Genomic DNA, 21,962 nt, shown 5'->3' on the forward strand with positions numbered 1-21,962 from the left:
TTATAGTGATGATAACAGCCACAACAGCAAATCTGATTTCTGAGTGATCTGTATAACCCATAGAATCAAAGGCTCAATGGTCAAAACTCAAAGGTATAAAGGTATAACGCCCAAGTGAATGGATTTGGAGCGTGAAGCATCCAAAGTCCAACTCCCTATCGTAAAATGCAGATATTAAGTCTAAAGAGGTTTAGTAACTTGCTCGAGGTCATTTACCAAGTTAGTAGCAACAGAGCTCCCTGAGAAACCAGGTCTCCCGATGGTGACCCCATCCCACCCTTCCTAACTCGCTTTGATTTTCCCTATGTGTGTGTGCTTATGCACACATGAGGGGGTGTTTTAAAACTGTGCTTCTCTTTCAGTTCACTTAGCTTTAAAAGTACAAGATGACATTAATTAGAATTTAGCAGTATGAGATAAATAAGAAATATAAAAACTTCTACCAGTTATGCTAATACAGCTTAAAATAGCGTTGAAATGTCAAATACGAATTTAACTTGGAAAAATAAGGTAGATGATGTCAATGAGAATGTTCTTGAATGTTATACCGTAGTTCCTTTAACCATCTCACTATACAATGTTAATGTTGTTTTCCCCTTTGGACCTTTGGGCAGATCCAAGTTGAATGAGCCGTCTAACAGTAATGGATTCAGAAAGGACAAAGATTTTATCAATCTATAAATATAAGAGTTGGGCAGCTTGATAAATGGATGACAGAGAAGGCACAGAAGTTCTAAATAAAAGCTCATTTACGTACAAATGTTAACACAAATTACTCTGTAGCTAAGTAGCTAGGGCAGTGGTTACAGCATAGAGAAAAGGTTTCCTTAGCAGTGTAGCATACTCCTTTCGGTTTGTAGAATATGAAATATATTAAGTATCAAAGTTCTTAAGGTGATGTGGTAGATTGGTTGTAAAGGCCCCAATCTTCCACTCCTCCCTGTACTTCTGCCCTTTACAATGACTTTACAGTCCTTATTTCATATCCTCTATACCTCCCACCAAATCTGGCTGGCCTTGTGACTTGCTTTGGACCAGAGAATGTGGTGGCAGTGATGGTGTTCCTGTTCTGAGACTAGGTCTCAAGAGGCTTGTACACCCATGCTCTCTCCATGACAGCAAGCCCAGGCCAGCCTGCCGGATGACGAACAATCACAAAGAGCAGACACAGGTCATGTGAGCTGAGGCCATCCCAGAATGACCAGTCCTCAGCTGACCAGCCAGTTGACTGCTGCTGAGTGAGTGAGTGCAGCCAGGGTCAGCTCAGTACAGAGCAACCTGTGCTTCGGGAATTCTAAATAATTCTAAATAACGGTCATAGACAGCTACTGAGATAATCGTGCATAACTAAGTGGCTTAAAACAATAGACATTGATTTAACTCACAGGTTTGTGGTCAACTGTGTGTGTGCACACACACGCGCTCACACACACACACACACACACACACATATATTTTTTTTCCTAGAGTGGCCTGCAGTGATACAGCAAGAAATGGGCTGCTATTTTTAATGGTGGCAGGACTCTACTTGTTCACAGAGTGTCTGTGTAAGGTGCCCACATAGCAACAGCACTATGGGACCAGGAAAAGGCATTACTAAAACACACAGCAACTAATTCTTCTCTGTGTAGTCAGTTCTGTTAAATTTCTATATCCTTGGCAAAAAATGGTGACTTATCCTGCAAGTATGTGCGTGCACTCTTTCTCATAATCAGTAACTCACCTACAATTGCGCAGTATGCACGTTTAAGTCTTACAACCCTATGATGGCAGGTGTTAATATCCCCATATCCCAATGAGAGTAGGCTTTGTGATGCTTGGGGTTGGGCAGGAATGCAGGGAATGTTGAACAGAAGGAATTCACATAGGCTCACTATATATATAAATATTTGGTGACCGGTGCAGAAGGAAATGAGGGCTGTTCAGGATGTCTCTGGTTTGAGAGGTACTAAGGGGACACTGTCACTCCCAAGGGGCCATCAGATGCACCTGCTGGTGCCAGGCAGATACTGTACATGCATGAAGTGGGTTGGGGATGCAGAAATGGCTTCAGTGTGATGAAAAATGACAGGTGGCTAACTGTCACCCTCGGGATCAGGATTACAGCCCAGAACAGCAGGGGCTGAGGTGGAATGTCGAGCCCAGGCCACAACTAAAGGAGCAGCAGCTTCTCAGCTCAGGCAGAGGGTACTGTCAAGATCTTCAGTTTTTCAACTAGATGTTGAAAATCTAGATTCTATTACATTTCCTCAATTTCAAGGATTGATAGTTAATTTAAAAATATTTTCAAAATCTTGTGCCTGCCAAACAAGACAGATAGGCCACATTTATCCCCTCAAACACTGGCTTTTAACTCCCCCACACCTGGAGACCACTCGTTCTGCGGTGGAGCTGCTGCCTCATCCTGTTGGCGTGGAGCGGGAGTGACCCCGCAGCTCCTCCTGCTCCTCCCAGATCTCTTCCTTCAGCTTCTCTGAATGCTGGGCCAGGTGTGCGAATGCTGGGCCAGGTGTGCATGCAGCTCTGTGGTGCAAGGTGGCAGCTTATCCTGCAGACACCCCCGTCATCGAGGTTGGAGGTGGTGAGAGACAGGCATGAGTTCTGTTCTGTTCTCTGGAGTTCTCATTGGTCCTTTCTCTTCACCACTTCATGTCCCTTTTTCCATCCCAATTGCTGGCCCTACTGATTTCAGGTCTAATGCCAGGTGCAAAAGACATAGCCTTATTAGACAGTTTAGCCAACCTCTGCATTTATATAAATCTAATCCCTATAATAAATACCTTATTCAATATCATTCAGAATGGTTCTGTTTCTCTGATCAAACCTACCTGATACAGAATTTGGTTGCTACCTCCTTGTATTACTGGTGAGGAACCTGGATTCCAGATAGGTACAATAACTCTAGGTACAGTTGCCTAGCGACAGTCCTGGGAATTGAATCCAGGGCTCCCCTCAATCTCTGCAGTTTTTACTCCCCCCCATGCTTAAAAAAGTTGATTCTCACCTTTGTAGAATCTTTAAAGCATCTTTTCCCCAAAATATTTTCTTCCCATGGTCAAGTAACCACTAAGTCCTGTTAAATCTCCCTTCACCATAACTCTGTAATCCACCCCTTCCTCTTTTTGTACACCTGCACCCCTGTGAGCCTCACCTGTATTGTTCACACTTTACACAGAGTACCAGGAAAGAGTAGATGAACAACATGAGTTGTTGAGTCTTTCTAGGATGAAGGGAAGGAAATTTTGGTCAAGGCCACGATGTACAGGTCTTGTGCTAAGCACTGATGTATAAATGATCAAGACTCTTGGAGACAGAGTCTTTATAGGGGTGATTGTGTTAAATGAGGTCATTAGAGTGGGCCCTAATCCAATACGACCGGTGTCCTTATAAGAAGAGGAAATCTGGACACAGACATGTACAGAGGGAAGATGATGCAAACACAGTTCCTACAGTTTTCATACAGCTTGAATTTTGAGTGAGGATTCAGGTCATCAAGTTGTAGGGGGGACCTGTTGGTGGAAGAACTATGTTGATTGAAATCTTCAAGTCAACATACAAGAACCAATAATTAATTAGGAAACGGGAAAGGCATAAAAGAGGGAAATTTGTCCAGCTAATAAAGCCAGTTGATTCAAGTGTAAAATTTAAATTCATAGCCCCTGCTTAGACTATCCGGTATTCAAATTTTAAAGAATTTGTTTTTGGAAGCCTTTATAAAACTCTCCACTGTTACAATGTATGCCATCTGGGATTTAGCATTTATAAAATATGCAGTTAAGAGATGCCAAGAGATTCCTCATGCAAACCAGATGGTACAATAACATCTCTGTCTTTATTTTTCTGGCAGAAAAATAGGGCTTTGAATGGCTTGAAACTTATGTGAATAAATTAAGCCAAATCAATACTTCAGGGACATTATAATTTCAATAGTTAACTTACCCACCTGACTATTTTCATAAAAGTTTTCATTTGGAGAAGAAAAAACAAAGGGCAGACAATGGTTCTCTTGATTGCTTCATGTTTATATTCTTTAAAAATGTTTGTAAGGAAAACACCAACGACCTTCAATGTGGAAAAGAAAGTTTCTTCTATTTTAACAGTAACATATGTATTTAAATTAGAAATGAGGTTGCTGAAGTTTCTTTTGAGTAGGAAAAATCCATATCAAATAGGTTGGATAGTTTTCTTACTGTATTAAAAAGAAAAAAATACATGTGTAAGTGACCTCTTCTGCATCGTACATTTGCACATGTCTTTACCCAACAGATATGTTTCTCATAAATCCAAGTTCAGCACGTAACAGTGGTGTGTTAACGACGCCTTGTTTTGCCCTCGCCTGGTTCCTGTTAAGTTTTCCATGTAACAACAGGACTTTTGTAATCCCACTGAATTTCCTTTACTTTCTATTATTGTTTTTATTTTCATTAAAATTCACAATAAGATCCTCATTAGATGAAGTAATCTTGTTAAAAGCGATGTTGTGCTCTGATCTTTCTTTTTCCTTCTTACGCAAAAAATGTGCTTCCCCACCATACAAATGAATTTCTTCTGTAATTAGACGTGAATAGCTTTAGAGATCAAACAAAGTCTGCTTTTGAAAACCAGATCTCTTAGGACAGAGGGCAGTCTCATTACTAAAAATATGTGTTTCTGGGCTGCACAAGCTGTTGAAATTTCTTTCCCAATTAGCAGTGAGTGATTTTTCAGAAGAACAAGGGAGAAGTCTGGTTTGCACTTTGCTAGCATTTGTTTTTCTTGGGGGTAAACTGGACGTATCAACCACCACTAATTTTTGTCCCTTCTTTTCTTGTCCCTGAGCAAGGGAGCACACAGGACTTTATAGATAGAGTTCTAGGTAAATTCTTCATCCAAATGCTACTTCCTCTTGGCAAGGGTTGGACTCCATGGTAGATGGAACACCTGTTTAGATCACCTGCAGCTGTTATGTCAGGAGAGGCTACAAAATCATGAACACAACAATGAGTAGTTGACAATTGCTATGGGGGGAGGAGGGGACCCATGGGTGGGAGAATCTCTCCGGGTGCTGCCCCTGGGGCCTATTAACCCTGTTTTCTCTGGGCCATTGACAAAAATAAGTGCTGTCTGGATAGAAGGGCTTCATAAGGTGAAATAGTTAAATGCTTGGAGTGCCAGATAATAGGTTGAGTTTCTAGAGTTTTGGGAAAACAAAGGACGAAATAAAACCTACTTCTCTAAACCTAAATAGCAGTCGGCGGGGACACAGACATCGCTAGCAGGATGTTTCTCTAAGTTGAGTTATACTAGTATTGCAGGAGTATTGTATAGTACTAGTGTTGTAGGAAGGTGTGGGGCAGGGTGAGGCTCCAATAGGAAGATCGATGAGGGCCTTGACTTGAGTCCAGTCCTGGCCAAGAGGAAGTAGCATTTGGGTGAAGAATTTACCTAGGACTCTGATTATCTATAAAGCAGAGATCTGTGTGTTCCTTCACTCAGGGAGAGGAAAAGAAGGGACACTGCCACTCAGGTCTGATCCTCAAAGTCTCTCCACTGTGTATATGGCACATATTCTTCTCTGGCCTTCCAAGAGTTCAGCAGAACAGATTCAAATGCTTATTTACACAAGACCTTGGTATGTACCCGAGATGTGAAAATATATGTCTACACAGAGGCTTGTATGTAAATGTTACTAGCAGCATTATTCATAATTGCCAAAAATGGAAACAATCCAAATGTTCATCAACCATTGAGTGGATAAAGAACAACTGATATATTAGTACAGTGGAATATTATTCAGCAATAAAAAGGAAGAAAGGAAGAAAAGGTAGGTGGATTGAAAAAAAGCTCACTATATATTGTATGATCCCATCAATATGAAATGTCCATAATGAGCAAATCTATCTAGACAGAAAGCAGATTAGTGGTTTCCTGGGATTGGGAGTGGGAATGGGGATTGACTACAAATGAGCATGAGGGACTTTTTGGAGGTGATGGAAATACTCTGAAATTGGATTATGGTAGTGGATGCACAACTCTGTGAATTTACTAAAAATCATTGAATTGTAGACTTAAAATGGGTAAATTTTATAATGTACAAATTATATCTCATAAAGCTGGTTTTTAAAAAACCTCCCGAGTGAACTAAACTAATTCTGACTTTTTGGGAAATTATTTCATACATTCTGTGCCTAGATGACCAATCAATATTACATTCAAGACTTGTTCATGGACATAGTAAAAATGAAATGTGCCTCAAAACACTTAAGATGAACACAGCAGGCTTCAATAGTCAATGTTGTGGCCGTGCCAGAGAGAAAAGGTCTAAGTTCATTGCCTTGTAACTTTCTGGCTGCCTTCCATGAAAGGAGGCCGGAATGAAATTTGCCCTTGGGTGACACTCTTCCTTGTCACTGATTAACCTGCTCTAATAGGAAGGTTGCTCCTTCAACATCCTGCTCTGCTCTGCCTGAAGAGAGCTATCTGGCCAAGCTCTGGTGAGCAGGAAAAAATGTCCACTCGCTACCACCAAGCTGCTAGCGATAGCTACCTGGAACTTCTGAAAGAAGCTACCAAGCGAGATCTAAATCTTTCTGACGAAGATGGCATGACCCCCACTCTCCTGGCAGCCTACCATGGGAACTTGGAAGCCCTGGAAATAATCTGCAGCAGAGGGTAAGTTCAATCCGTTGGTTTCGGTTGGAAACGGTTTTTACGATAGGATTTTGCAGGCAGCAGCAAGAGGCAGGGAAGTCAGTGCAAATACTTTGTCCTTTCTAGATTGTCTAAATAACTGGCTCTTCAGAGAAAGGAAGAAAACTAGGCCTAGAGATGCTCTCGTTTCTCGCTGAGAACTGGCACCATGGGAGTGGCTCATCCCTTAGCCACACTCAGAGGAGAGACCCTGAACCCTAAGGCACTGTTATCTGCACTGGGGGCGGTGAGGGGAGGACATTTTAATTCGATGCCTTTAAAAATCTTTTGCATAAAATTTAAATAGTTTACTCTTTAAAAAGAGGTCACTATTTTACTTGATTTTCAGTTATCCACCTTGGTTGGAACAAATGCTGTGCTTTTATTTTTTCATCTATGCCATTAAAATCCCACAGCCTTTTATTATTGCTCAGTCCCAGTGAAAGCTCATGATTCTTGAATGGAGTTGCTGGTTTTACAAGCTGTAAGAGGGATCTTTAGCATATCTTAATTCTGTTACCTCTCTGGTTAGCAGATACACATACACACTCACACCTACAGCCTCTTCCTTCCCCCCAAATTTCAATAACAGGAGTTAACTATCTCTTTTCTTCTACTTGTTCTACCTGTTACGAGAGGGGCTAGGCAGTGTTGGCAACTATGTCTTAAGTGGGGGAAAGAAAGAAAAAAATAAAAGTGTAAATAAAGGAGCTAAGTGAATTCAATTCAATACATATTTATTTAGTATCTGTTATGTGCCAAAGTTATGGGACACTTTGATCAACAGGAGAGACACAGTCCCTATCAGGGTGATCAGATTTGAGAGGGAAGATGAACAGGTTGTCCATGATATGTTACAAAAGGGGAAGTAGAGGGCGGTAAATCTCAATCTCAGGGGTGAAGGAAGGCTTTCCTGAGGGTGAAGTGTTTAAGCTGGGTTTCAAAAGATGAGAAAGAGTTGGCTGGAAGGAAGAGAGTTTTCCCCCAGACAGAGCACTGTGCATCCTGGGAACTGAAGAAATTGAGTATGGCTGGCCATGGCTTGAGTAGGAACAGGGCAGGTGTAAGAGCTAAGATTAGATCACAAAGAGCCCTGTAAACTCTGGTAAGGAGTTTAACTTCATCCTAAGGGTCTGGGAAGCCATGTCTTGGCTTTATGCAGAGGAGCCACCGGGTAGATTTACATTTACAGCATTTGCTCATGTCATTGTGTAGCAGCCAGAGAGAATGGGGGCTGTTTTAATGGTCAACGTGGGATGAGTTGGACTAGGGTACTCACAGAGGGAACTGTGGATGGATGATTGGCATGAGTGGCAGTTTGGTTGTAGAGTTGAGAAGGATTGACTGGATGTTGGAAGAAAAAGGAAGAGAAGATTCAAGGCCCCAGGTTCTGGCTTCAGCAGGCTGTGGATACTGACAATCTTTTTTGAAATCAGGGACACTTCAGGGAGAGTAAGAAGAACCCAGGGGTGCAGAGGTGGCTAAGCTGAGACCGAAGGAGGAAGTGAGGGAAGCAGTTCTTCCCCATCCCTCTTGTCTGATCTAAGACTTCCTTTTCCCAGACACCTCCACCCTGCCCCCCCCCCCAGTCAGCCCTCTCTAGGTCTGTAACCTGCACATCTCACCTCTTCTCCTGCTCAGCCCAGGCTTCCCAAACTTTCTCCATCTACCAAAAGCGTCCCTCCTTGCCACAAACTGCAAGAGGTCAGTTGCTCCAAAACCAGGGAGTGAGTTTGTCCTCTTAAAAGAGGGCTTGGGGTTTTTCTCAGTCCTCAGAGAGTTCTTGCTCCACTTGAAGTCCTCTTTAAGTGGCAACACTGAAATATTCTCTCTCCCTTCTTTGTAAGCCTGAAACATTTTCTCACGGTAATTGTTCTGCTGATCTTTAATTACAAAAGTAACATGAAATGAACTCAGAAAATTAAACCACACACATAACGCACAAAATATGAAAAAAAGTCCTATCGTGCCATACTGTTAACATTTATGTTTTTAATATATTTAAAATATATTGTGTATATAAATATATACACTGTGTATAAATATACATGTATATGTATATATACCATGTCAATATAAATTCCATAATTTAATTTTCAGGTACTTCTTAGTATTCTAGTTAACAAATATATTTCTTAGTCAATCTCTCTCTTGGACAAATGATTTATTTTCCCTAAACAGTAGTGTGATGACTATCCTTGTACATAAATCTGTGCTCATAGTTTTTGAGAATAAGTCCTCCAAAGTGAAATTTCTGGATCAATTGCCATGTGTCCATTTGTGCTGCTATAAGAGAATACCTTAGACTAGGTAATTTATAAAAAACAAAAATTTATGTCTTATAGTTCTGGTGGCTGAGACATTCAAGATCAAGGCACCAGCAAGTGTGGTGTCTGGTGGGAGCCCAATCTCTGCTTCCAAGATGGTGCCTTGTTGCTGCATCATATGGAGGAGAGAAAGGCTGTGTCCTCACATGGAGAAAAAAATGAAGGGGGAAAAAAGAGACAAATTCCTTCTGTCCAGCCCTTCTATAAGGACACCCAGCCCCATTATGAGGGCAGAGTCCTCATGACTCAATCACCTCCTAAAGGCTACACCTCTTAACGCTATTATGTTGAGGATTAAGTGTTTTTTTTCTTTTTTTATTTTTTTGAAATAGGATCTTGCTATGTTGCCCAGGCTGGTCTCCAACTCCTAGGTTCAAGCAATCCTCCTGCCTCAGCCTCTTCTTCCCCCTGGATAGCTGGGATTAGAGGCGTGCATCACTGCGCCTAGCACATTGGGGATTAAGTTTCAACATGAATTTTGGAGGGGTTACAAACTTTCAAACCATAGCAGCATATGTGCAGTTTAAAAACTTTTTTGTGTGTATTGACAAATTGTCCTTCAGAAAGTGAGGACCCAATTATGCCAATCTGATAAGTTCAAAGTGATATATCAGTGTGTGTGGCTTTAATGTTCTTCTCTTTGGTTACTGATGAGGTTGAAAATTCTTTTTATGCTTAGTGGCCACTGTAATTCCACTTTTGTGAACTATGTATTTATAACCTCATCCTACTCTTATATTGGGGTCTTCAACATTTCTCATTGATTTAAAAAATGCCTTTTAAAGTTAATGACATCAATCAACCCTTTGTCACATATATGATAACTATTTTCACAATATATAATTCATACTTTTGACAACAGACATTTTAAATATAAAGTCAGACACACATATTTTTAAAGTATATGTTTTAAGTATATATAAGCCTACCAATCTTTGTTATATAATTCTAACTTTGAGGTCATGCCTAAATAATGACTGACTCTTTCGTACTTTTCTAGTTTCATTTTTTATTTTAAATACTTCATTCATATATAACTTATTGTGATTTAAGATCTGAAGTTATAATATAACTATACATTCTCCAAGTGGTTAGTTATTTGTTTCAACACAATTAGTTATATAGTCCATTTCTTTTTCTACTAAGTTGACATGGTAACATAATTTCTTTCAATGTAGTATCAAAATCCAGCCCATTTATTTATATTTATTAAACACTGGCTATGGGCACAAAAATTCTTCAAACTCTGCTTTTTCTAGTCCTTCCTTCTAAACTCTTGTTTTCTCATCGGTTCTAGTACATCTCAGAATTTTGTTTGCTTCCTCCCAGAAGTATTTAAGATCTGCTGTGTTAAGTTGGCCTGGTGTAGGCTAAAACGAAGTCTTGTGAGAATTTTTATAGGTTTCCTCCCTTTTTGACCATAGTCAATCCTAAGAACCAGTCTTGCCAATTAGATTAAAGGAGGTTAAAAAGAGAAGAAAGTTAAAAATCGAATTTTGAAGCTTATTAACTATTGAGATTCATTCCAGTTTGACGATCTGAGTGTTTACCTGTCACTACCTGACTGAGACAATGGATCCTGTTAGTAACCATTAATATCAAAACTCTGACTTTGTTGGAAAACTAACTTTCTTTTTTAAATTCAAAGATGAAAAACAGTCATTACATGTATTAGCCTATACTGGGAAGAATAATGGCCCCAATTACAAAAAAATTTCATTTTGCCTTTAAAATATACATGGAATTTTTGGTTTTGTTTTATTTTCTAAAATGGAAATAAGTTTTTTCTCCCTAATTCTTAAAAGAATACATATTATTTCATATCATATTGGAAAGATATACATAAAAGTAAAAATCATGTTAATTCTGACAGTCATCAACATTTGTGTATCTATCCTTTCAGACTTTCTCCTTTGAGCGCATGCATGCACATGTATGTTTCTCTCCCATAAAAAGGCAATCATAGTATATGAACTGTACTGAAGCCTTCTAATGAACAATATATCATGGACCATTTCCACTTAAAAGTTGAGATCTGTCGACAATAAGTTAGGGTATACTTTAAAATAACTAAAAGAGTAGAATTGGAATGTTCCTAACACAAAGAAATGATAAATGCCTGAGGTGATGGATACCCCAATTTCCCTGATTTGATTAATTCACATTGTATCATCACATGTACCCTATAAAGATACACAACTACTATATACCTAGAATAATTAAAAAGAAAAAAAAAAGTTGTGATCCATGCCACTATTTTTAATAACTAGATGGTATTCTGTTTTATTATTTCATTATTTATTTTTTAATTGGCAAATAAAAAATATGTATAATTGTGTACACATGTTTTGAAATATTTTAAATTGTAGAATGGTTAAATCCAGCTAATTAACATATGCATTACATCACATCATTCTTTTTTGCAGTGAGAATACTTAAAATCTATTCTCTTAGCAAATTTCAAGTATATAATACATTATTCTTAACTACAGTCACCATGTTTACAATAGATCTCCTGAACTTATTCCTCCTGTTTAACTGAAATTGTGTATGCTTTGACCAACATCTCAAGTCCCCAACCTGCACCCCCTGGTGACCACCGTTCTACTCTCTCCTTCTATGGGTTTGACTTTTTTAGATTCCAGGTGTAAGTGAGATCATGCAGTATTTATCTTTCTGTGCCTGGTTTATTTCATTTAACATGTCCTCCAAGTTAATCCACATTGCCAAAAATGACAGGATTCCTTTGTTTTTTAAGGCTGAATAATATTCCATTATGTGTGTATACCAAATTTTCTTTATCCATTCAACCATTGATGGACACTTAGACTGAGTCCATAATCTGTTTAAGCAGTTGCCTATTCATGACACAGTTTGAAGCCAGTCCTTTATTGTGCCAGGAAATTTGAACCACCTTATGCTTCCTCCAGCAGTGTTTCTTTCCCTACACTCCTGCCAAAACTGAGTATCACTATTCTTTTTAATCATTGCCTATCTGATGGGCAAAAAGAATGGTAGTGCATAGTTTTAATTTGTATTTCTTTGATTATTATTTAGTCCAAATATTCCTTTTTATGCAGAAAAACATTTTTGAAAGAATGATTATTTTCTGAGAACCTCACAAAAAATCAAATCCCCTTCAGGAACATATGCTCAGAGTAATTTAATTTAAGCAAATTGCCTATTTAGTGACAATAATACCAAGGCAGCTTTAAAAGTTATTACCCAAATGCATTGATTTACCAAAAATCAAGGGCAAAATGTGGATTATTTTAAAATCTCTTCAGCGAGTTTCTCTTTTTGGGGAAAAAAAGACATAGGGAAACAATCAACATTAGACTGAGCTTAACCCAAGAAAACCATAGAGCATCAGTGTTGAACTCAGATCATCAAACGAGGGGGACCCATTTGTGAATACCTGGGCAGGCAGGTATGTGCAATTGTTTGATCAAGCAAAGTGAAAAGTGACAAGGATTAAATTTAGAAGGATCATGTGCAACTTGTCAGTAGAAAATATTTTTATTTAAGTTGTATTAAATTTGGAAGGTTGTAAATAGAATTTTTTGCAAGTGTGAATAGCTTAAGTGTGCTAGGAAAACTCATCAGTCATCTTACTGCCAGTTTCATCTGTAAGTCTGGAATTTTGCATTTGAAATTTTCTCAAACGAAAACCCACTTTTAAGGTCATCTCAGATATTCTTCATGCTCTGTCTCCCATCTTGAAAGCATCATTTAAGAGTCAGTGAAATGGGAAAATTCCACTACTCTATGGCCTTAAGCATATAGATTTATCACAAACTTCTTAATACACGGCTACATTCCCACCACAGCTCATTCCTCCCAATAATTTTGTTTTTTTCTTATCCAAACCAAAGATAATTTCAGGCAAATTTAATCAGTATGTTTTTGTTTATGTTTATAACAATGTCTTGGAGGTTTCACAATCCCTCTTTGATGTCTAGGGTACTTAAGGAGTCTTTTGAATCTGGTGTTTGGTTAAAATAAATAAAAAGTGAAACCACGTGTTTAGGGGTGAGGCACTGTGCTCCTTAAGATGTAGGGCTGTGCCAAGGTTGAAAGGGGTCTCCCTTCATCCAAAACAATTAAATCAGGCTGGTTGATCAGAGCCTTCTTGAAAGCAGCTGCCCAAGAAAACTGTGCTACTCAATACTCTTTGCTTTCCTTAGATTAAATTTCATTTTCTTTCCTTTCTTTCCTAGTCCTTTCCCTTATCCCCAACTCCATGCACTCTTATCACACTGATCTATACTCCTGGTTTCCCAAATATGGCACATAATATCAGCCATCTGTGCATCTGCTTACACTGTTCTCTCTGCTCGGAAGGAGGTTGCCAATTGCTGGAGCTAGTCCACAAATGTGTTTTATTTGAACTTCACTATATTTTTCTTTTAAATTTAAGCCAACACTTAAAAATAAAAAAAATTCACATGAAAATCCAGATTTCTGGCTTCGTTTGAAAACTGGAAGCTCTGGCAATATTGTTTCTGCTATTGTTCAAGGTAGCATCTGCCACAGCTGAGTTATGGGTGTCCTTTCTAGACGGAGCATGCACTTAACTATGACCTTGTTGAAAAAACAAACCTGGCTCCATTCAGGTACTTACATTACCTGCTTGGCTTCTTCGGGTTGTGTTGCTAGGAGATACAGATGATGCAAAGGAGAAACAGACATAGGCTTTGCCTTCTAAGGTATGTTGTCTAATTAGGGAGGCAAGGCATAAATATTTGACAAATTAAGACTATAACTAATATTTAAAAAAACCCACAATAGCTATTGTGCTGCAGGAATTTACTAGATGGATGTGAGAACACATAAACATGAAATTAAGGATTATGAGTTTGGGGACAAAGGAAATGATATTAATAATAAGTAATGTTTATTGAATATTCACTATGTACCAACCACATTTCTAATGCTTTATGTGTATTAACTTGTTTAATTCACATAACAACTCTATGAGTGGGTAATATAATTATCCTCAATTTACAGATGAGGAAACTGAGTCCTAGAAAAGCTAAGCTTGAGGCCTTGTAGCAGGTAAAGTGGAAAAGCTGAGTTGTGTTCATGTAATGTTTGTGTTGGAGGTGATTAGACTTGGAGGCTGCAGTTAAGCTCTCTGAGTCCTATTTTACTCCTCTGACGACTATTCTTGCCTTCCTTCTCGAAGAGGGAGATTGTGATGGTTGGTGGCAGTGAATGTGACAGTGTTTGGTACCTAAAGAGCATGAGGCAGCCAGGGGTTCCCTTGGAGCAGTTACGAATCTGACTTATCAAATGATAGGACAACTGTCGGGCCTTGTTAACTAGTACAGCTCTTCTTAACCTGTAGTGAGCCTACAAATCACCTGGAGATCTTGTTAAAGCGTAGATTCTGATTCAGTAAGTCTGGCCTGGGGTCCAACATTCTGCATTTCTAACAAACTCGCAGCTGATGCTTCTGCTGCTGGTCTGGGGACCAAACTTTGAGCAGCCAGGAGCTAGCAGAGGGGTCGTGGTGCACTCACAGATCAATCGCAAGGGTGAGGGTCTTCTCTTCTGTTTCTTCCTTCTACTCACCAGGGATGTTAAGAGGACTTCTCAGACTCACTGTCCTCCTTCCATGGGGGCAGCCAGGCTAGAGTTTAGTGAGATCCTAATTTTGAGCTCTAGACTAGGGCAAGGAAAGATACCTTTTAGCATCTGTATAATCAGAGTCCTCAGCAGTGGCATGGGGCCAGAGCTACAGGTGAGAATAAATTATTACTTTTTATCTGTGCCTGTTTGCAAGTCAAGGTCTCATGGGAGAGGGGAGCTTGTAGCCTGGGGCAGGATTCCAGTAGGAGTTCATTCATTCCACAGATCTTCACTGAGCACCTACCATGTCCCTGTTTCTGTACCAAGCATTGCGTCTCTGGCCTTAATATCATCTAATAGCTCTCTCAGTTCCACCTTAAACTCTTGTAGAACTAGTCATGTATATGATGATGACATCACATGGAAGTAAGTTTAGGAATAGAGATAGTCTACTCATAATGAATAATGATTTGCTACCTACCCAAAATCCATTCCTTTCTTCTTTCCTGCTGATAGAGACCGAGTTTTGTTCAGTTATTTATTTCCCCTCATGTGACTCAGAGGAGGGTAGCAGAGGCATGCTGGAACCAGCTTGTGAGAGGTTATTGCTAAATTTTCAGGAAATTTGACAGTCAGTTAAATATAGCCATTATTAAAAATAAAATTTTATAAACTTACAATTTAATAAACAATATTAAAAGGGTAACACTCAAAACTCATCACTTCCTAATTGTTTTACTACATTTTATTATCACCTATTTTCTTAAGATTATACATATCTATTAGATTTCTATGGTAGAGGTAACTTTTGATGGTATGCTACTGTGTATTTCTTCCAAACTCTGTGTCCAGTGATGTCACATTGGTAGCTTGAAATTTGCCACAGTGGATATATTTATACCATAGAAATTGGCACACAATATAAATCAGGGCCTTGATTTTTTTCCCTGAATGAGCCACTTGTTAAACATCTATCACCACACCATTGGATTGTAGAATTACTGGAGAACAGTCTACACACCACCGGGAGCTAGCACACCTAGCTTTAGGGGGAAATTCTAATTGATCTGAGTTAAGTATAGTACTAGATTTCCCTTCCCTTAGGCATATGACCCAGTTCAGGCCAGTGAGACAGAAAAGTTGGTCTGCTAGAGTTTCTTGGAAAGCTTTTCTTGCTTTTGAAAAGGAGACACAGGGTAGAGATGGGAGCTTTCTGTTTCTGGCCAGGTGGCATCTAGATGTGACATGTCCAGACTTAGAGCAGGTTTCACATAACAACAATGTCAATGCAGGATGAATATGCTTGCATTAATATGCATTTTATTCTTTATTTTTATTTCTATTTTGTGGACCTTATGTTCCAAGAAGAAAAATTCAACATTTTTTTTTTATATTTTCTCTTCTAGAGGGGACCCCGATAGATGTGACATCTGGGGAAATACTCCTCTACATTATGCAGCCTCCAATGGCCATGCCCACTGCGTCTCTTTCTTGGTCAACTTTGGGGCCAACATCTTTGCCCTGGATAATGACTTACGGTCCCCGCTGGATGCTGCTGCCAGCAGGGAGCAGAATGAATGTGTTGCTCTCTTGGATAAGGCTGCCACGACCCAGAACATAATGAACCCCAGGAAGGTCACCAGGCTGAAGGAGCAGGCTGAAAAGAACGCCAGGAGGCAGATCAAAGAGTGTGAGAGGCTCCAGGAGAAGCACCAAAATAAGATGGCCCGCACCACCAGCAAGGGGGAATCTGGGACTCTTTCTTCCTCCAAGGGCACCTTCTCCAGTTCATCCTTTTCAAACGCTTCTCTTTCCAGTGCGTTCGGGTCACTGTCCAAGGGCATTAAAGACACTTTCAAGATAAAATTAAAGAAGAGCAAAGACACAGCAGAGCAGGTGGGGAAGGAAGGCAGAAGCGGGCAGAGGAACGTGATGGAAGTGTTTGGAGAGGAGGAGGAAGACTCATTCTCAGGGGACTTCAAAGAGAAGCTCCAGTTCTCAGCAGAGGAGGACGGTGGTACACAACATGAGTCCATTCTCAAACGTCCAGGTCTCGGAAATATTGTTTTTCAAAGGAACAGAGTATTAAGTCCTGAAGACATCTCAGACAGTAAGATGGAGTTGGGATTTAAAATGCCCAGTGAATTGCTTCAAAGACAAGGAGCTGAGGCTGATGAAGAGGGAGAGGAAAATGGCCTTGAAGATGATCTGCCCTGGGATGAGGGTGAAGTGGACTGGGAAGAGGATGTGGTTGATGCTACTCCCCTGGAGGTGTTCTTGCAGTCCCAGCACCTGGAAGAGTTCCTCCCCATTTTCAGGAGAGAGCAGATTGATCTAGAAGCTCTGTTGCTGTGCTCTGATGAGGACCTTCAGAGCATACAAATGCAGCTGGGTCCCAGGAAGAAAGTTCTTAATGCCATCAACAGAAGGAAGCAGGTGCTACAGCAGCCTGGGCATCTGGTCGACACCAGCCTCTGATGGAGAGGAGAGTGTTGGGTCTACAGGGTGAGCCTGCTGACTTAACATTATAATCTCTCGTCATATTAGCTTGCTTCTTCCTTTCTCATCTGTGCAGCCTGGGGATTCTAACTCCAGTGCTGTCCTTAGCTCTACGACTTTCCCCATTGTTGGAGACTAAAGTTCCTCATTGGCCTGAGGCCTGGTGTCTACTTAAATGCATCTAATCCCTTAACAGATGTTTACATGTTTACAAGTAACAGAAATGGGTCTATGATACTACTGCCTGAGAATGGAGACAGACTGGCAGGTAGGAAAAATGAAGAAAGAAATAGAATATGGGGTACCTGTTATGGACTGAATTTTGTTCCCCCCCAATTCATATGTTGGAGCCCTAAACCCCAATGTGACTGTATTTGGAGACAGGCCTTTAAAGAGGCCATTAAGGTTAAATGAGGTCATAAGGACGGGTCCCTAATCCCATATGAATGGTGGGAGAGAAGAGAAACCAAGGATGAATGCTCAGAGGAAAGGTCATGTGAGGACTCGGTGAGAAGAAGACATCTGCAAGCCAAGGAGAGAGGCCTCGGGAGAAAACAAGCGTGCCAACACCTTGATGTTGGACTTTCAGCCTCCAGAGCTGTGAAAAAATAAATGTTTGTTGTTTAAGCCACCCAGTCTGTGGCATTTTGTCGTGGCAGTCGTAGCAGAATAATACAGCACCTAAGCGAGGGGGTAGGGGAAGAGAGAAAGAAGGATACAGAAAAAAAAAAAAGTCTGCCTATTAATGATTTTTCTAAGGGCAAACACCTACGGAAACTTAAAAAAGGAAAAAAATATCTAGGTTCTTTGGAGGGGAGATTTGCTTGTAAAAGTAAATTTTACCTTTTTGTGCTCATTATGTACCTAGGTTTTATTTACTGTTGTCTATGATGATTGCTGCCTGTCTGAACACATGTAGGTTCTACAATATGAACCGGCAACATTGCTGCTAACATGTTTTGAGTGGCTATCCCAAATTCAAATTGAAACCCTACTGAATAGCTAAGTTTACTGTTGCTTTATGTGTATAATATAGAAGCAGCTGTTTATTGTCAGCATGCTTTCTGATTCATATCTGTTTGGGTTACTTATAAGAGGTACCATGGAGGGTATAAGCTTAGGGAGGACACAGATGCTCAAGTCTGATGAACAATTGGCTCCTTCTTCCTCAATGGATAGACCCAGAAAGCTTATTAGTCATTGAATAAATATGTTGCATTAAGGGATGATTATGTTTACAAATACTGTACTTTGTTCTGGAATAAACGGAAGTTGTGCTTGCCTTCATTAATGTGCATGGAAGTAGTTGGCGTATATAAGGCACTCAAAAAAGTGTGTAGGGTAAGCCCGCCTCTATTGTATTTAATGTTTCGTTATCGTAGATGCCAGGACCCCCTCTTCACATAGTGTTCAGAATCTGCCTAATGAGACACTAGTTCTACTTCCTGCCTCAACTTACATAACAACGAGACGGTCATCAGTCAGGTTGGTAGACGTGAACCTGAACATGCAACTCCCATCCCTTTTTGTGAAATGTTTGTTGCTGGGGGTCTCACCAGGCCCCTTTAGGCTCTTCTAATGCAACATATTTATTATGGATTTGGAGCCCAAGGCAATGGTATGGGCTGGTAGCTCAGATTTAGGAAATTATGAGCATGTAACTGACCTGTGCTACACGACAGCGTGAAATGTAAGCACAAGACACTCTTACCACACTGTAACTTCTCGGACTCCTCTTTTCAGGGAAACGCTCCCAGCTGCTTTTCCTGCTTATTGACTTTTATGTCAAGCTACATAGTGGGGACAAAAGCAGGGCCAGGAGCAGGGGAGTGGGGAGATCAGATGTCATTGGATTGAGCGATTCTAAGCATCTAGTTTAAGGGATGGAGGTCTGAGATCAGTGAGTATTTGAAACTCATCCTGGCACATCATCCTCTTGTCTTTGTCTCTCATCAAGGCCTTTATATTGTTCTAGCATCTTCTCTTAGGCCCCTTTAGTTAGGGTTTAGTTTGAAAGATCTGGAATTCTTAAAGCATTTATAACCTTTATAATACGGTATAAACCTTTTTTTACAACGTAGTACTGCATAATGGAAAGGCTCTATCCTCATTTATTAATTCTGTAAATCATAAGCAGCAATCCATAAGCCCAAGCCTTTTCTGACATCTCCCCTTAATTGCCTCACAAGTACTTCAAACTCAATGAGTGCAGAACTGAACCCATTTCCTCTCAAGTCAACAGTTCTCAAACTGAGCGATTTTGCTCCTTGTGCCTTAGAGGACTTCTGGCAATGTTTGAGACATTTTTGATAGTCCTGAGATGGTGGGGGTTGGGGCAGTGAGTGGGTAGAAACGATGGATGCTAAACATCCTACAATGTACAGGACAGCCTCCCCCAACAATGAATTATCCAGACCTAGGTGTTGATAGTGCTGAGGGTGAAACACTCAGCTCTAAATATCCATTTTTCATGAATGGGAAGTTTAACCCAACACTTCTTTCCCTTTTCCTTTCCTCACCCAATTGGTCATCAAGCCCTTTCAACTTTTTAATATATCTTAAATCTAAATCCTCTTCTGTGTTTGTAAGACCAGCAGTTCCCAACCTTTTTGGCACCAGGTACTGGTTTTATGGAAGACACTTTTCCATGGACCAGGGGAGAGGTGGGAGGGATGGTTTCAGGATGATTCAAGTGCATTACATTTATCGTGCAGTCAAACCTCTCTGCTAATGATAATCTGTATTTGCAGCTGCTCCCCAGCACTAGCATCACTGCCTCAGCTCCACCTTAGATCATCAGGCATTAGATTCTCATAAGGAGCCACAACCTAGATCCCTCACATGCGCAGTTTACAGTATGGTTCACGCTCCTATGAGAATCTAAGGCTGCTGCTGATCTGACAGGAGGTAGAGCTTATGCAGTGATGGAACTGATGGGGAGCGGCTGTAAATACAGATGAAGCTTTGCTAGCTGCCCCACCGCTCACCTCCTGCTGTGCGCCCTGGTTCCTAACAGGCCATGGACCAGTACTAGTCTGTGGCCTGGAGGTTGGGGACTGCAGTGCAAGACCACCTCTTGGTTCATGCCTCCATCATCATTCACCTAGACTGCTATAAGTATCCTCTGTCGCTCATTCTTCACAATGCTGGTTGAATAATCTTTTTAACATGCAGATCTCCTTTTGTCAGTTTCTACCTACCCCTTGTTTTTCTGACTCTCCCTGCCACACGCAAGTCCCTCAGATTGGAGAACCCTGTTCTGTCCTCCAAGCCTCTGGTCTCATCTCTGACCATTCTCTCTGTCCCCTAATTACAACCATACTAGATTTCTCATAGCTTCCTGAATATACCTTGTCTCACATATGTGCCTTTACACAACCATCCTCCCTCTGCTTGGAAAACCCTTCCTCCATGCAGCCATCCTCACTGACAGACTTACCCTCTCTCTCCACCGCTAGTCTGGGTGGAGTACTTTTCCTAGCTGTGCGGGCCATCTTCAGAAGTTCTGTCTACTATTTTCCACCCTGCTCTGTGTCCCAGGTGGTTGACCTCTGGGGACTGCATCAAAGGGCTCCCTTGCTCTTGGGCTTCCAGCTGGGTTTGGCCAATGGGAGTTACCAGCAAGTGATCAGAGAGTGGAAGAGAGAGAGACTGGGGCATTTATTCCTCTTGCTATTTCCCTGTTGGGCAGCAGCTGTCTTCCATCATCCAAGCCCACATGTCCCACCTGGCAGCCCTCTGCTACCTCCCCAGTTCTTGCTGGGTTCCACTAACTGCTCTTTCAACTATTGCTAACCTTGCAGTGTTTCTTTCTAAATAGCCTCCTCACTAAATTGTTTTCAATCACACCTTTTGAGTGTGGCATCTACAGACGGTCTCCAACTTAGTGATGGTTTAACTTATGATTTTTTTGACTTGACGATGGTGTGAAAGTGATATGCGTTGAGTAGAAAGTGGCAAGACACTCTGTCTGCATGCTGGGCAGTGGCAGCAAACCACAGCCATGGGATCATCAGGGTAAATAGCCAATGCTGTACAGTGTACTGTGCTGCCAGACGATTTTGCCCAACCGTAGGCTAATGAAAGCATGCTAAGCAAATCTAAGGTAGGCTAGGCTAAGCTACGACCTTTCATAGGTGTATTAAATGCATTTTTGGCTTACAGTATCTTCAACGTAGGAAAGGTTTGTCAGGACACAACCCCAAGTTGAGGAGCATTTATATTTCCTGCCATGACCCTTGATCGTATGTTCCTGCAACACCAAAGCACTGTACTGTAATTGCTTTTTTAAAAATATATTTGTTTTTCGTTCTGGACTATGTGTTCTTTGAGGGCAAGGACTATTTTTTTTCTGTTGTGTCGTAGTAGCCAGGCATAGAGTTATGATAGGGGCTGTTGTGGAATGGATGAAAGAAGAAATATATAAATGAATATTCTCATCATCCCTTCTCTACACATCTCTTAAGGTTGTGACTATTAAGATTCCCAGAAAGACTCCACAGTCCCTTGAGATGTGCAGAATCAGATCATGGGGGTATCTTATTTCAGCACAAAGGCCCCTGTCCAGACAGCCTGGCAAACATAACAAACTTTTGGCTGAGCTACCTGGAGCATGAAGAGGCCCTGCCAGGAGGAGTATGAGTAGGAAAACAAAGCAAAACAACATGCCTTGCTCTGCAGCAGACTTATCTGATAACCAGCCTGGGGGTGGGGGTGGGATTTGGACAGGGCCTTTGGCAGGACAAGGCAACACAGTTCTGCTAGTGATTCAGGGGGCCCAGGGAAGGCATCTCTGCACCTCAGTTTCCCCATCTGTAAGTTGAGGTTGGATTATCAACGCCCCATGAAACACTGACCCTGTAGTGGACATCTGTGGATTTTGCATCTGTGTTT

General features: G+C 40.8%; 1 protein-coding gene across 1 annotated transcript; it reads left to right on the forward strand.

Annotated features, from left to right (window-relative positions):
- Positions 1–6,426: 6,426 nt before the first annotated feature.
- On the forward strand, positions 6,427–17,416 carry ANKS4B (ankyrin repeat and sterile alpha motif domain containing 4B). The gene is made up of 2 exons (XM_045542095.1): positions 6,427–6,651; positions 15,977–17,416. Exons 1-2 carry the CDS (start codon positions 6,488–6,490, stop codon positions 17,046–17,048), a joined length of 1,236 nt encoding a protein of 411 aa, XP_045398051.1. The 5' UTR covers positions 6,427–6,487; the 3' UTR covers positions 17,049–17,416.
- Positions 17,417–21,962: the final 4,546 nt, after the last annotated feature.

This window comes from Lemur catta, chromosome 2, assembly GCF_020740605.2.
Source record: "Lemur catta isolate mLemCat1 chromosome 2, mLemCat1.pri, whole genome shotgun sequence".
Lineage (NCBI taxonomy): Eukaryota > Metazoa > Chordata > Mammalia > Primates > Lemuridae > Lemur > Lemur catta.